The sequence below is a fragment of the Acomys minous genome (genome assembly GCF_964271855.1).
Source record: "Acomys minous genome assembly, chromosome: 2".
NCBI lineage: Eukaryota > Metazoa > Chordata > Mammalia > Rodentia > Muridae > Acomys > Acomys minous.
In genome coordinates this window covers 42,215,821-42,230,525 of record NC_140484.1, presented here as the reverse complement: position 1 = coordinate 42,230,525, position 14,705 = coordinate 42,215,821, and the positions used below count along the sequence as shown (strand labels likewise).

At 43.1% G+C, this 14,705-nt stretch overlaps 1 protein-coding gene across 11 annotated transcripts in view; it reads left to right on the top strand.

Annotated features, from left to right (window-relative positions):
- The window catches only part of PRUNE2 (prune homolog 2 with BCH domain), a 266,030-nt gene that overhangs the window by 213,924 nt on the left and 37,401 nt on the right, over nucleotides 1-14,705 (top strand). For all 11 annotated transcript variants that reach the window (XM_084770072.1, XM_084770076.1, XM_084770073.1 and 8 more), the window contains exons 10-11: nucleotides 2,483-2,562; nucleotides 12,424-12,624. In XM_084770072.1, coding sequence (XP_084626198.1) covers nucleotides 2,483-2,562; nucleotides 12,424-12,624 — 281 coding nt within the window. The remainder of the gene's footprint in view (nucleotides 1-2,482; nucleotides 2,563-12,423; nucleotides 12,625-14,705) is intronic.

The following is a 14,705-nucleotide window of genomic DNA, read 5'->3' as shown; positions in this document are numbered from 1 at the left end:
TGTTGTTGTTGTTGTTGAGACAGGGTCTCATGTGCCCACCCTGGTTCCGGGCTCCTTCTGTAGCTGAAGTTGGCACTGACCCTCTTGTCTCCACCTCCCAAGGACTGTGATAACAATCATGAGCCACCACACCCAGCTTGACCTAAGTTTTGAGTGTGACTGTTCTTAGCAGCATTCTTCTTACGTGACAGGTATAGAGACTTAATGTTAAGGAGAACCACACAGACAGATGACTTGAAACAAGGTCAGTGCGTGTGTGTGTGTGTGTGGTGTGCGTGTTTTATATATGACAAACTATGCCCATCTTGAGAAATCAGGAATCTATCCCTCTGAATCCTAGGACTTTGAAAACTGGGGCCTCAGGGCCAGAGAGCGGGCTTGCTGGATAAGGGAGAGGACTGGAGTTTGGATCCTGGTACCCACATAAAGAGCTGGGCTATCCCCACACCCCTGTTACCCCTACACTTCTGTGGAGTAGAAACAATAGGATTGTGAGACTTTCTGGCTGCCAGACTCACTGAAAAAAAAAAAAAAAAAGCTCCAGGTTCAATGAGAAACCCTGTCTCAGAGGAAGAGAGAAGGGAACTCCAGAGATGGACGCTGAGTGTCCTCCTTGACCTGCACGTTCGCGTGTGTAACTACAGATCGTGTGCAGGGCCTTGCACACACCAGGCAGGTGCTGTGCTATCGAACCGCACCTTCAGCTTTTCTCTCTGTCCCCCCAGCTCTGCTGCGGGATCCGTTTTAAAGAACACAGAGGGCCAAAGCCACAGATGTTGTAAAGAGACACTCCCTATGTTAGTCAGCTTCCCGTTGCTGACAGAGCAGTTGGATGATTAACTTTAAAAGAGGAAGGAATTATATTTGACTGATTGTATCAGAAGTTTCGGTCTATGCTTGCTTGGCCATGCTGCTTTCGAGCCTGCCGTGAGACAGACTATCATGGCCACGGTGAGTTACAAAGCATAGATAGCTATGGCAGCCAGGATACAAGGAGACTCCAGGCAATATCCCAACAGTCCCCTCAAAATCTCATCCCCAATGACATACCTTCCTTCTCATAGGCCTGTCCTCCTAAAGATCCTACATCTTCCAGAAGTGCCACAGGCTGGAAACCAAACCTTTAGCATTTGGGCCTTTGGGGATGTTTACTTTTTTCCGGTGCTATGTTTTAGAAGGGTCTGTGGAGGGAGTGGGGAAGACACGGGCACTTCTCTAACTGCAGAGCTACGTGAAGCGCTGTGCATTGTTTCAACTCCATCTTCCTGTCTTCATGAGAATGAGGTTTAAGTGTTCTGGTCCACTGTTTTCTCAGCACATGGTAGATCATCAATATATATTCGTCGAATAAACAAAGCTAGTCTAGTTATCACCAGAGGCTTAGAAATTATTTTGTCACCTCAGAGCTTTGTCAGTTACCCAGTGGACTTAACCCCTGACTCCTACAGAAGTTGGTGAAACTTCAAACGTTTGGTACACGCAGACTGGCAGGGAGACAAGGCTCATTAAAGGGAGGGATAGAGGAAGAAATCAAATGACAGCTTGAATATAAAGTTAGCATCTATAAACTTAGATTCACGCCTACATCTGAAGATGTACCATAAAGGGTTAAAATTTCATGGAAGCTAACAAAAAGAAAGGTATAAGAGCATGCTATATGATCATTTGCTGAACGAGGGCCAGAGAATTAAAATAAGTGAAGAGAAATCCTTGGTCTACAGTCAGCAGCTTCTTAGAAGAACATAAACATTTGGTTGTTTTTCTCTATTTTCCTAGTCTCCTCAGCCTTTGTCTTAAGGAGGAGGGTGCTATAAATGGAACTCAACCCTGAGCAGAGACAAGGGGTGGTTAATTAGTAGAACCGTCTTCACTCACACACACAGCGACAGGAAATCTTGAAATATTCAAAGGCAGGGTGGGAACGAGCGTCAGTCTCCGTTATCTCAGGGTGTTAGGCACCTCGCTTTTCATTGCTTCGTCCTTCAACAACCGAGCAAGCTACGTCATATATCCCTAATCTAGAAGCTAATCCCTAATCAGAAGTGGGGTATTCTGCTTTTGGTCCTTGCCACTGAGCCATCAGGCCCACGTTTATAGATGGAGAAGGGGACCTCTGTACTCTGTAGCACATCCATTGCATCTTGTGTTGAAAAAAAAATATGTGTTTAAATGTCCCTGCAATAAATTAGCTGTGTGCATTTTCTTTCTCTGAAGTCTTACTGGATTCGTATTTGCTTGTGGAAGCTGAGGGACGTGACTGTTGTACACTGTCGCCCTGCTATTCATGGTGTCAATGAAGCTGACATTTGTGGCTCTCATTCACCGCGACCGCATTTGCGGCCACTTAACAATGGGCTCCGGACGCACCTTTGGCTTGCTTCGAGTCAGATGAGATGCTGATCCTCTGTTCTAGGTCTATTGATTTCAGAGACAATAAAGTCCTGTGCGGCTTTTTTATGTTCTTCCTCTTGCTTCTTTTCAGACGCCCGTCAGAGGATGTAGGAATGGATATCCCGTTCGAGGAGGGCGTGCTGAGTCCCAGTGCTGCAGACATGAGGCCCGGTGAGAGAAACATCTGTGCATTTTACCCATGGCGTTCTATATGGAGGAGGCATTATTATTCAGCGAGAGGACCACTTCCCATGCATGCAACTTGTGATGTCAGTGACAAAAGTAAAGAGAGAGAGAAAAAAAAAAGTGTGAGAGAAAGGTGTCAGGCTAGGTTAATTTCAGAGTTGACTTCATGTTCATGCTCACAGTTATGAGCCACAGCAAGTGGTCTCCTGGGTCTGCCCTCACTTGGCAGTGTTTTCAGTTCCTATAAATTGGGCAGTGTATATTATAATACTGAATTCCAGATTATGTCTGCACTCAATAACTGATACATAACTGTATGGATGTATACTAGGGGAAAGAGGACATCAAGAATGTTCTGTGTCCTAGCTGTTAAAAAAAAGGCAGACTAGAGCTGAAAGTTTAGCTCAGTAGGAGACTATTTACTGGCATACACAGGGCCCAGTTTGAAACCCAGCATCACAGAACCAACCAAACAAACAAACAAAAAAGACAAAAAGGAATTATAAACACAAAGGAGTTATAAACTTTCAATTATAATGCAATGGCTGTCACTGTATAGTCAAGTATGGCACCAAGACCAAAATCATACCTCACTCCTGACCATGGCATCATTAGCTAAGCCTAACCGAGGTAAGAAGGAACACGATTTTGTTTGTTTGCTGTTATAGCATTTAAAATATTCTTCAAAATTCTAGTCATGTGACCTTTTTAAAGGGGTGCTGAGTTTCAAGTCCAGAACCTTCTATGCACTGGGTCAGAACCTTAGACCATATACCAAGTAAGCCATATACCAACATTCTTATTTTAAAATGTGCTTAAGTCATAGTAACCACTGTATGTATGTCTCTACCCTTCCTCAAGAATCACGGTAGGGCTTCAAATAATCGTTAAGGCTATGGTTAGTAGCAACTAACTATATATGGCTATTTAAATTAATTAAAAACTAAAAAAATTTGTTTCATTCTTCAATAACACTAGTGTCATTTGAAATGCTCAATAGCCATATGTAGAACAATCAGCACAAAAATTCTTCTGGACATTACTGCTGTGAGAATTTCTATCACAGAGAGACTGCTGTTTTTCAGATGTTTTAAGAGAAACATTTTTCAAGTGCTATATTAAGACACTCTAGGGTGCATAGTGTGGACGATGACTTTTGTGGAAAAACAGTACTATGATAACATGACAAGGGAACAGTTATGTTTCTTATGACAAGGACAGAGTTGAGGGGCATACACGATGCCTTCTAAATGCTTTCTCCCCAGGAAGCCCATCAGTCTGGTTTGGAGGTGAGGCTAGGAAACATTTTTCCTACTATACTGTCACATACAACAAATACTCTGGTGACCAAATACGTCAGAGTTCTCACACGAACGCCAGCTGAATAGCCTGATTATTTTGGTGCTGATGCCTCTGCCTAGGAAGTCGAGACAGAGGCATCAGCACACACCTAGACAGTCCCACTTCCCACAGGCTAAGAAAGGCTCAGGCCCACAAGGCAGTTCTCACTTAGCCACCAATTGCAGTCTCAGGCTGGACCTGTGCTCTCATCAATTGGCTATAAATTGGGGTTTCCACAGCCCTCTCCACCCTCAGGCTTAATAATTCACTAGGACAGCTTACAGAATTTGTGGAGACACGTCACTTTTTCCTATTGATTTAATTCAGAGACTGTTGTAAATTAGGCCACAGATGACTGTTCGGCGGTAAGAGGCACAGGATGGGTGATGATCAATTCAGCCTCTGAAACTGGAAGTGTGGCCTTGAGAACTACAGTTCTGGCGTTTCCCACAGGTTCAGATGTCTCTGGCAAGGTACCCCAAATAATGCAGAGGGCTTAAGTAGGGAGACTGGAAAGAGAAGAAAATGTAAAATTTACTAGAAAAAGAAAGATACTTGGTGCAGAAAAGTTACCCTAATACTAAGATGCCCATCATTAAAGTACACACAATGTGTCAATTTTATATTCGTTTAGTCCCTTGTAGGTGGAATAGCACATTCCCAGGAAGTCATGTCCCACAGAGGAGGAAGCTGTAGATAGATCACAGGACATACTAAGTAACAAGGTTGCCGTGGGGTATCAGGGCAGAGACTTGTAACTTTTGACCAATGTTTCACAGTTGAGATTGTTGTAGGATCCTTATTCTGGGAAGAGAAGTAACTACGTAATGAGTTATGTATAGTATTAAAACCACCAGGAACAATAAAACTAGATCTTAGCCAGTTGGCACTAGATCCAAGCATCCTTTTAAGAATTCTTCTGGGCTAGGTTCAGGGTCACTTTAAGCATCAATTCTGGATAGCTTTCTAAATTTTTCTTTTCATATAATTGACTAGCTAGGTATCTTAATTAGGACTTCTATTTTTGTGCTAAAACACCGTGGGCATCTGGGAATGGTGACACATACCTTTAATTCCATTGCTTAGGAGGCAGAAGCACACAGATCTCTGTGAGTTAGAGGTGAGTTCCAGAACCTCTGGAACTACATGAAGAGACTCTCTCTCTCAAAAAGGAAATAAGAAATACCAAAAAAATAACAACCAACCAATCGACCAACCAGCCAAACAAAAAGCAAAAACAACAAAACCCAGCAATATTGTGACCAAAACAACTTCGAGAGGAAAGGGTTTATTCAGGCTTACAGCTCTCAGGTCACAGTCCATCACTAACGGAAGTCTGTGACAGGAACTCAAGGCAGGACCTGAAACACCGGTCATGCAGGAGTGCTGCTTACTGTCTGGCTTCCACAGTTTGCTCAGCTTGCTTTCTTACACATCTAGGCCCAGTTACCCAAAGGTGACCCCACCTATAATGGCCTGGGCCCTCCCACATCAAACATTCGTTTAAAAAATGTCCCACGCATTTACCTAAAAACCAATCTGGTAGAGATATTTTTCAGTTGATGATTCTAATCTGTGTCAAGATGACATAAAAACTAGCAAAAAAAAAACTGGACAATAAGTAATTTTTCAGGTATATACAGACAGCAATGTGTTTTAATTATAGTACCTCCTTGAGAAGCAGAGATTATACTAAGTGCCAAGTGTTTTTGTAAGTCTGTTTTTCTCATTAAGGACATTTTAGGTCTTGCCAACTATTTACACTTTACTCTTGTCTGCATTTTAAGGCTTGTTGTACGATTAGCTAATGCCCCTAAGTACCAATTATATTTACAAGCTCTGAAAAGGGGACAGTCAGTAAGTAAATGATCACATCACTGCAACCCTAAATCAATCCATCTGTCCTCTTAAGAGTGGAAAGCCAGGAGGACTCAAGCTGGAGGGCGATCAAACATGTCTTCTGCATCTCATTTGAGGGGAAGTGAGGGCCAGAGATTGCTTCTGCAGAGCCATTGCTTTCCATTAAGTGGACTCTAGTAACTTCCAGCTTCCTGTTTCCCATCAGTCCTGAGTTAGCCAGAGGTCTTTAAGGTCAGAGAGAAACAGGGCCTGGGGGACCACCACCCACAGTCATGAGTATTTTGTGGTTCATCTATGTAAGGAGTACATACCCCGCCCTGCTCATAACTGAAGAATGGTTCCTTTCTGAGGCAGACAAAGTCATCCTTAGGTTCTTGGAATGCATGGTTCATGATGATTGTGGTGTCATCCACACATATAAACTATGTTTAGGCCAATGAAGAATTTCACGGTCTATTAATAACAAATGCCTGGAGAAGAACTGAACGGGTTTGGTTTCGGAGAGAATCCTTGCATCTAGAGGCTTACTAGCTTGGATTTTAGAGGGTCATAACTTTAGTAGCCTGCTCCTCAGATATTGTTAGCACGAGTTTGGGACAGCGATTCATCTAAGGCCCTTAATTCATGAGGACTTTTCTCAACATGAGAATGCTGTTTGACTAAAGTACTTAATTTTTTCCTGGAGATACACTAAGAGAGCAGAGTTCAGTCGACTCTTGGCTGTCTGTCAGGAGATTAAGGCCAGAGTTTTGGAAGACTGTTTGCTGAGAATTGCTGTGACAGTCCTGTCATTGGGCATGTGAGGCCACTGAGTGAGCTGTAGGAGATTCCCAAGTTGGGTACTGGGGGCAACAGAGTGGGGACTTTGTTTTGCAAAACCTTCAGCACTAACCTTTGAGCATCTGTTTGGCCTTTAGCACTTAATACTGAAGGATCTCTGCCACAGCCATTCCAAAGTCCAAATGTAATACATTCCTAGGCCATATCTTCTTCAAATAAGTAAACTGACTCAGCTCTCCAAAGTGAGGTTCATGTATTTTTTGTTGAAACCTCTAATTGTCAAGCAAATCCACGCAAATGTACTACACTGGGAACTCCTCAGCAGCAGCGTGCAGCTCAACCTTTTTCTGAGGTATATATGTAAACGCTCTAACTTTATCATATTACACATGGCTTGTTAAAAGGTCTTTGAATCAGCTAAGGTGATTTCTTGTTGGAGGACAGACAGAGTTAAGGACTGAACCTGGGGCCTCATGCATGTAGTAGGCAAGTACTATACCACTGAGCTATATCCCTCAACCTCTGAAGTCAGATTTTTTTTTTTGAGGATGCTCAAATTTCATATCCTAAAAAATGAAGCTCTGATAAGAGTCAACAGTGGGACAGAAGAGCACTCAGGAGTGTATGTTTCCTGCTTTAGCTGCTTGGCTTTATAACTTTGTACTAACAGAGTACATGGGGATCTCATTCTGAAATGTCCAAAGAGCTTCAAACCATCATGGGAAATTTTAATCTATCAAGTTATGAATCTGCCAGATGAGGGCCAGGGGCTTAGCCACGTGAGAAAACATATTTCTTCTACTGTGGTTGCTCAGTAGCCTTCTTAGGGTAGCTGTTCCCCACAGAGAGCCATCCTAGATTTCTTTCTATTGCTGTGATAAAACAACGTGAGCGAAAGCAGCCTGGGGAGAAAGAGGTAACTTAGCTTACACTTTCAGGTCACACACCACCCTAAGGGAAGTTAGGGCCGGGGCTCAAGCCCAACTGAAGGGGAGAGCATGGAGGAATGCGGCTTCCTGTCTTGCTGCCTAAGTGTCTGCTCAAATAGCTTTCTTACACAGGCCAAGAATCCCTGCCTAAGAATAGTACATCCCACACGGAGCTGAGCCCGCCTACATAACCTAGCAATCAAGAAAAATCCCTCCCAGACACACCCACAGAACAGCTTGATTGGGATAACCTCATATTCATAATTGAGACTCCTTAGATCACAGGCTGTACCTAGTGGATAGGTGAAACTAAGAAATTCTATTCCTTGTCAACTTGACGTTGAAACATTATCACTTTAAGCCACACCTTTTCCGTCCTTGTTTATCCTAAGATCTCACATTAATACCATAATATAAATTATAATACAGCTTTAAAAGTCCATATTCATTAACACTTTCAACACTTTAAAACTCCAGTGTCTTTTTAAAAGTCAAAGTCTTTTAATTACGGGCTCCTGTAAATTAAAACAAACAAATCAAGTGAACAAACAAAACAAAACAAGTTGTAGCTATTCTAATTCTAAGAGGGAAGGACCAGGATGTTGTGACAGTCAAATCAAAGTAAAACCAAAATCCAACAACATAAAAAAGGCCAATGTCCAACATCGGAAACTCATTCATAATCTTCTGGGCTTGTAAGGGTTGAGATAAGGTTTCTCTGTGTAGCTATGGCTGTCCTGAGCTCACATCTATCCACCTGCCTCTGCCTCCCAAGTGCTGGAATTAAAGGCAGGTGCCACCATGCTAAGAATTTGGGCAGTCTCACTTCTCTGGCTCTGCCATCTGTAACTCACATAGCTTCTCTTGTAACCTCCTGCTCCACTCCACGCCTGCCACTGTCCTTAGTGGACATCCCACAGTCCAGGTATCTGCAACATCCTGTGTCCTTACTGCAACTCAGGCTGTACCTTCACTAGTGGCTTCTGCTGTTCTCTCTTCAGGGACTCTGACCCTGCCACACAGTGCCGAACCTCAGCCACTCTCCATGACCCCTTTCTGCTTTCAAAACCAGCACTGCACCATGTAGAAGACTCTTATATTTCCAAATTAGGCTTCTAGCTTGAGCTGAAACTCTGGTCCCCTCTGGACCACAGATTCTGAATGCTGGTTACTTTCTAAAAGAGTTCATCTTGATGATGTAGTCTCTTTGGTGCCAGGTTCTGGAAGACTTTGGAAGTTGAACAAAGCTGCTGAATGCTGTAACAGAGCTTAGGGGGCAGGCTCTAGTAGGAACCTGGAAGAGCATAGTGCTGAAACTAATGGTGAGAGTGGAGGCCTGGCTCAAGAGGTTTCAAAGGGAGGAAGCAAAGACTTTATTGGCAACTGGGCAAGAGGCCATTTGTGCACTGTTTTGGAGGAGAGTCTGGCTGACTTCTGTCCATGTCTTTAGAATTTACATGGGGATAAATGACAAAGTAGTAGACTAATTTTGTTGGTTTAAGAAATATTTTTTTAAAACGTAACAGAGTCTGTGGTATTGTTACATATGGAGCACATACTTATTCTTATGGATATATACAGTGAACGAAAGCAAGTTGGGCAGAAAAAAAGAAGCTTAATACTGCTCTCAAGATTTGGGCTGAAGAATCATTGTTGTCTAAAGAGATTAGCATCCTTACAGAAAGGCATCTGGCTCAGCACTGGTATAATAGTAAGGCTACCCTTAGAGCAAGACCTCACTCCTGGTGCCAATTTCTGTATTAATTTTTTTTGTTGTTACTGTTCCTGCTGTGATAAAACACTGTGACCAAATTCAGGAGAGTATTTCCTTTGGCTAACAGTCCCCGGGAGGCTCCGTGTTCACAGTGGTGGGGAAGGCATGGCAGCAGGAACAGGAAGCTGAGAGATCACCTCTCAACTGCACACAGGAAGAAAAACAAGAGTAAGAAGTGAGATGAGGCTGCAAGCCCCCAAATCTCACCTCCAGTGATGTACTTGTTCCAGCAAGGCTGCACCTTCTAAAGATTTTGTAATCTCCCCCAAACACTAACACCCCAAGTGCTCAAATGCATAAACCAGTGGGGGGCACTTCTCATTCAAACCACGACAGTAACTCAGCATGAAAGTTACTTTTCTGGCGCTGGAGGGATGCCTCAGTGGTTATGAAGACTTGTTGCTCTTCCAGAGGACTCAGGTTCAATTCCCAGCACTCACACAGCAACTCACAATCATCTGTCACTCCTATTCCAAGAGATCCAAGCCCTTTTCTGGTCTCCAAGGGTACTGTACAAACATGGTGCACAGACATCCATACAGGCAAATTACTTATACACATAGTACAAAATAAATAAACTTTTTTAAAATGAGAGAAAGAATGTTTTCCTTTGTAGAATCCAAATGCCTATCACATGAGGGTGCCTGTCCTAGACACCTGTTCAAGAGATTTTCTTCCTAAGCAGAAGACAACAAAGGACATCCACATAAAGTTTTGGAATCATAACTAAAGAGATTGGAAGCTTGGAAGCTGAAAGGATTCATACTAGCTATGGCTACCAGCGAATTGAGAGAAAACAAAAGACCCCTGTAAGCATGCTATGTCCCTGGCATCACTGGAGGTAGTGTGAACCACGTCCTGTCTCTGACAGCATGTATGCCAATCAAACCAAAGTCAGAAACTATAAATGCAAAGTAACCTCATTTGAGACCCTGGGAATGACACATTTGGAAAATAAAAGTTCAGAATGCCCCAAAGGACACTTCCATGTTACAGCAGATTAAAAGGAAGAAGCTGCAGATAATGGACATTCCAAAAGCTGCATAAAGAGAAAGGGGAGGAGGAAGTTAAGTGGAAAAAAAAAGATAATTGGCATAGGAACATTATCATGACATTAGTGTATCTACCGTTAGGCCAGGCATGACAGATGGACAGATATAAATCCAAGCGAAACATTCCCCTGCCATTTTGCCACAAGTGAAGCTACATTGATTCCATGTTAGGGGCATTTTCAGACTTGGCTCAATTAAAAAGTTCACATTCCTGTACCCAGTTTCTTTTCTTGAACAGCCTGATAAAATGTTGGCATCCCACAATGCCCTCGGCTCTATTTTGATATACTCTTTAAATGTTGTTGTTTTTGTGATTTTTTTTTTCTGAAGACGTGGAGGGAAGAAGGACCTATCACCCTCCTAGGATGTTAACGTGCTCAACAAAGTGCCATCCTAGAAAACGTTGCTCAAGAGTTTTTGAATGTTTTGTTTCACTTTGGGAGGTGATGAGGGTGGAATTGTGGCCCCCTTCCCAACACACCACTGAGCCCAGACCAACAGAGCCCAGCAGAGATGCTTCCAACTCAGCCTGTAAAATCAGTATAATCCAGATAAGGACCACAAATAAAATGGGAGGGATGCTAGGGAAATGCTAAGGGACTCAGCAGCCAGAGAAAAACGTCAAATAGTTCTTCTAAATCCTAATAGATCTCTCTGTGTGTTTGGCTCAGATAAGCTTGTGCAGAAAGGACTTCCCCAACTCTGTTTTTTAACTGATACAAGGCTCTTGAACAGAGGCACTGCAAAGAGAGGGTGGGAGTGCTTCTGGCAGCATCAGCATACTCATTCATCATGAATGTTAGAGGCACTAATGTTGGATGATGTTGGCTAATGTGGTGATTCCATGGGTAAGTTCAAAGGAACTAACCAATATACTTAAGGCTTTATTTTTAAAAGTGAAAAGCAGGAAGATTATGTACAGAACCTGAAAATAGGTATTTTGGGCTTTTCTGTGAATTTAACAGATAAAGTTCTTAACCTCCATTCCATAGGAATAACGTCTACAAGAATCATAAGAAAATATATGTGGTTAACTTTTTTTTCCTCCTTTATTAATTTATTCTTGTTACATCTCAATGGTTATCGCATCCCTTGTATCCTCCCATTCTTCCCTCCCTCCCAATTTCCCCTTATTCCCCTCCCCTATGACTGTTCCTGAGGGGGATTACCTCCCCCTCTATATGATCATAGGGTATCAAGTCTCTTCTTGGTAACCTGCTGTCCTTCCTCTGATTGCCGCCAGGTCTCCCCGTCCAGGGGACATGGTCAAAGGTGAGCCACCAGAGTATGTGAGAAAGTAATATCCCACTCTCTACTCTACTGTGGAGAGTGTTCTATCCATTGGCTAGATCTGGGTAGGGGCTTAAGGTTTACCGCCTGTATTGTCCTTGGCTGGTGCCTTAGTTTGAGCGGGACCCCTGTGCCCAAATCTGCCTATCAAACTTTTTTTCTTGTGCAATATGTCCCATAAAATTCAACTTAATAGTATAACATATTGAAACCTAAACAGAGAAACAGCACAAGCAAACAAATGAAGGTTCCTACCCTTCTTTTCATATAGCCAGGGATGATGTGGTGGATGGAAGCCAATCTGAGGGATATTTTTAGAAAAATATCTAGTAGGAGTGGACTAGAGAGATGACTCAGCAGCTAAAGTGTTTGCTGCATTTCAGAGAACTGGAGTGCAAGTCCCAGCCCCTATGTTGGGTGACTTATAACTACCTGTAACGTCATCTCCAAGGATGTCTGATGCCATCTTCTGGCATGTGAACACTTGTAGCATACACATGGATCACATAAAAACAAAACCTAGAAGAAGAAGAAGAAGAAGAAGAAGAAGAAGAACAACAACAACAACAACAACAACAACAACAACAACCATCCAAATGGTTCACACTTATATCCCAGTACTGGAGGCTGAGGTTGCATGTGAAAGGCCAGCCTGGGCTACACAGTGAGAACCTATCTTATAAAAGAAAGAAGGAAGGACATAAGGGACAAGTTGGGGGTAGGGTCCAAATCCCTTATGATTTTTTTTTTCCCCTGTGACCCAGTTCAGTTCATGAGAGCCATGTATGTGAACCAATGTTGCTACTATTTTCTTCCTTAGAACCTCCCAATTCTCTGGATCTCAATGGCAGTCACTCTCGAAGAATCAAGCTCACAGCCCCAAACATCAACCTTTCTCTGGACCAAAGTGAAGGATCTATTCTCTCTGATGATAACCTAGACAGTCCAGATGAGATTGACATCAACGTGGATGAGCTCGACACCCCCGATGAAGCGGATTCTTTTGAATACACTGCCCATGGTAAGTTGCTGAGATAAAGAGGCCACTATCACATAAATAAATGATTGTCTAGCTAACAGTACACACAAATTTTTCATTTTTGTGCAAGTGCCTACTTTCTCTGACTCCAGAAGCTTCTGTTTGAATCTCACTCAGTGGTGTCCATGATTGGCACTTAAGAGTGTTATGGAGAAAGTACAGGGGTTACTCATCAGCAACTGTTACCTTTTTGTGAAATGGCTACCCTAAGCTACGTGCAGTTGTAGGAAAAACTAAGGCTATGTGTACAAAGAAAGAGACTTGAATCTTGAACGCAAAACTGAAAGAGGAAAAATCAGAATTTACCATTTCCTTTGTAGAAACTCTTGCTGTCTAGAATGTTCACTCTCTCAGACCTTTATGTGATTAGTCACATCTCTTCCCAGGTGCCACCTCTTTGACAGGCTCCCTGACATGTGCTGTCATACATGTTCCCCACCTATGTGCCCCCAGCCCCTCACACTCCATGCCAAAGTAATTTTCTGCATCTTCCTTGTTGAATCTGTGTTGTTTAATGATTTGCTTGCTTAGAGGACTGAAATATTTCCTGGATTTTTTTTTCCTCACTAGAATGCATGCTTCCTCAGGCAGAGACTCCATGGGTTTTGACGCTGTGTCTTCAATACAGAAAGAAGGAAGGCGGGATGGAGTGGGTAGATTGAGGTAAAGGCAAGGAAGGTAATGAGAAGTTGCTGGATTCAGGGCTGACGGTCCTGATAGGAGAGCCAGTCTGTTGTAGTCCTTCCTCTTGCTTGGTGACATTTGGCTGGTTCAGAAGTGAGGACAAATACGAAATATTTGCTTCATAAAGCAACAGTGCCATTTCAGTTCCCCTTGAAGCTGTGTGGTTTCTCTGAAATTATAACTGAAAACCAAAGTGAAAGACTCTCAGCCATGAACTACCACCCCTTGTTGAATAACATTCTTTTAATCTTAAAAAGAAAACACTGTAATTGAAGGTTGCTCAGGCTAGTCACAGGAAATCCCATTCATATGAAAATATAATTGGGAAATTCATCAAACTAACTGATTAATTCCACACAATGTCCTTGAGCCTCAGGGACAGCATCCCTGACCATCGTAGATTTACAGAGTTTAAGCTTTTGTTCCCTCAAGTTAAATAATAATAATAATAATAATAATAATAATAATAATAATAAAAGCAGGTATAACACTATTCCAAGCCTTACTGTTTGTGCTGCATTTCTGACCTGCTCATGGTTTTCTATAGGTTCTTCATACATGTCGTCTGTAGTGCATAGATTCCAAGACCCCAAACGGGCACCAGGATCTAAGGATGTTCAAGTCCTTTGTATGTAGTATGCATTTGTACATAATCCACGCACATCCTCCATATACATTAAACCATCTCTAGATTAATCATAGTATGTAATATTATGTAAATGCATATTTGAGGAAATAATGAGAATGAAAAGCTTTCATGCACATTCAATACAGATGTAATTATTCCCCAAATATTTTCTTTCTGCATCTACTGATGTTTGGACCTGAGTGTGATAGTCTGACAGTTTAAACTATACAAACATAAAGTATAAAAGAATCTTGAACTCAAATTTTTTTCCTGCCACCTCAGAGTCTTCCCAAGATACTCTACCCATCCACCCCACCTGCTCTCATGCCCTCCATCCATCCCACCTGCTCTCACGCCCTCCATCCATCCCACCTGCTCTCATGCCCTCCATCCATCCCACCTGCTCTCACGCCCTCCATCCACCCCACCTGCTCTCACACCCTCCATCCACCCCACCTGCTCTCATGCCCTCCATCCATCCCACCTGCTCTCATGCCCTCCATCCGTCCCACCTGCTCTCATGCCCTCCATCCATCCCACCTGCTCTCATGCCCTCCATCCGTCCCACCTGCTCTCATGCCCTCCATCCATCCCACCTGCTCTCACGCCCTCCATCCGTCCCACCTGCTCTCACGCCCTCCATCCGTCCCACCTGCTCTCACGCCCTCCATCCATCCCACCTGCTCTCATGCCCTCCATCCGTCCCACCTGCTCTCACGCCCTCCATCCGTCCCACCTGCTCTCACGCCCT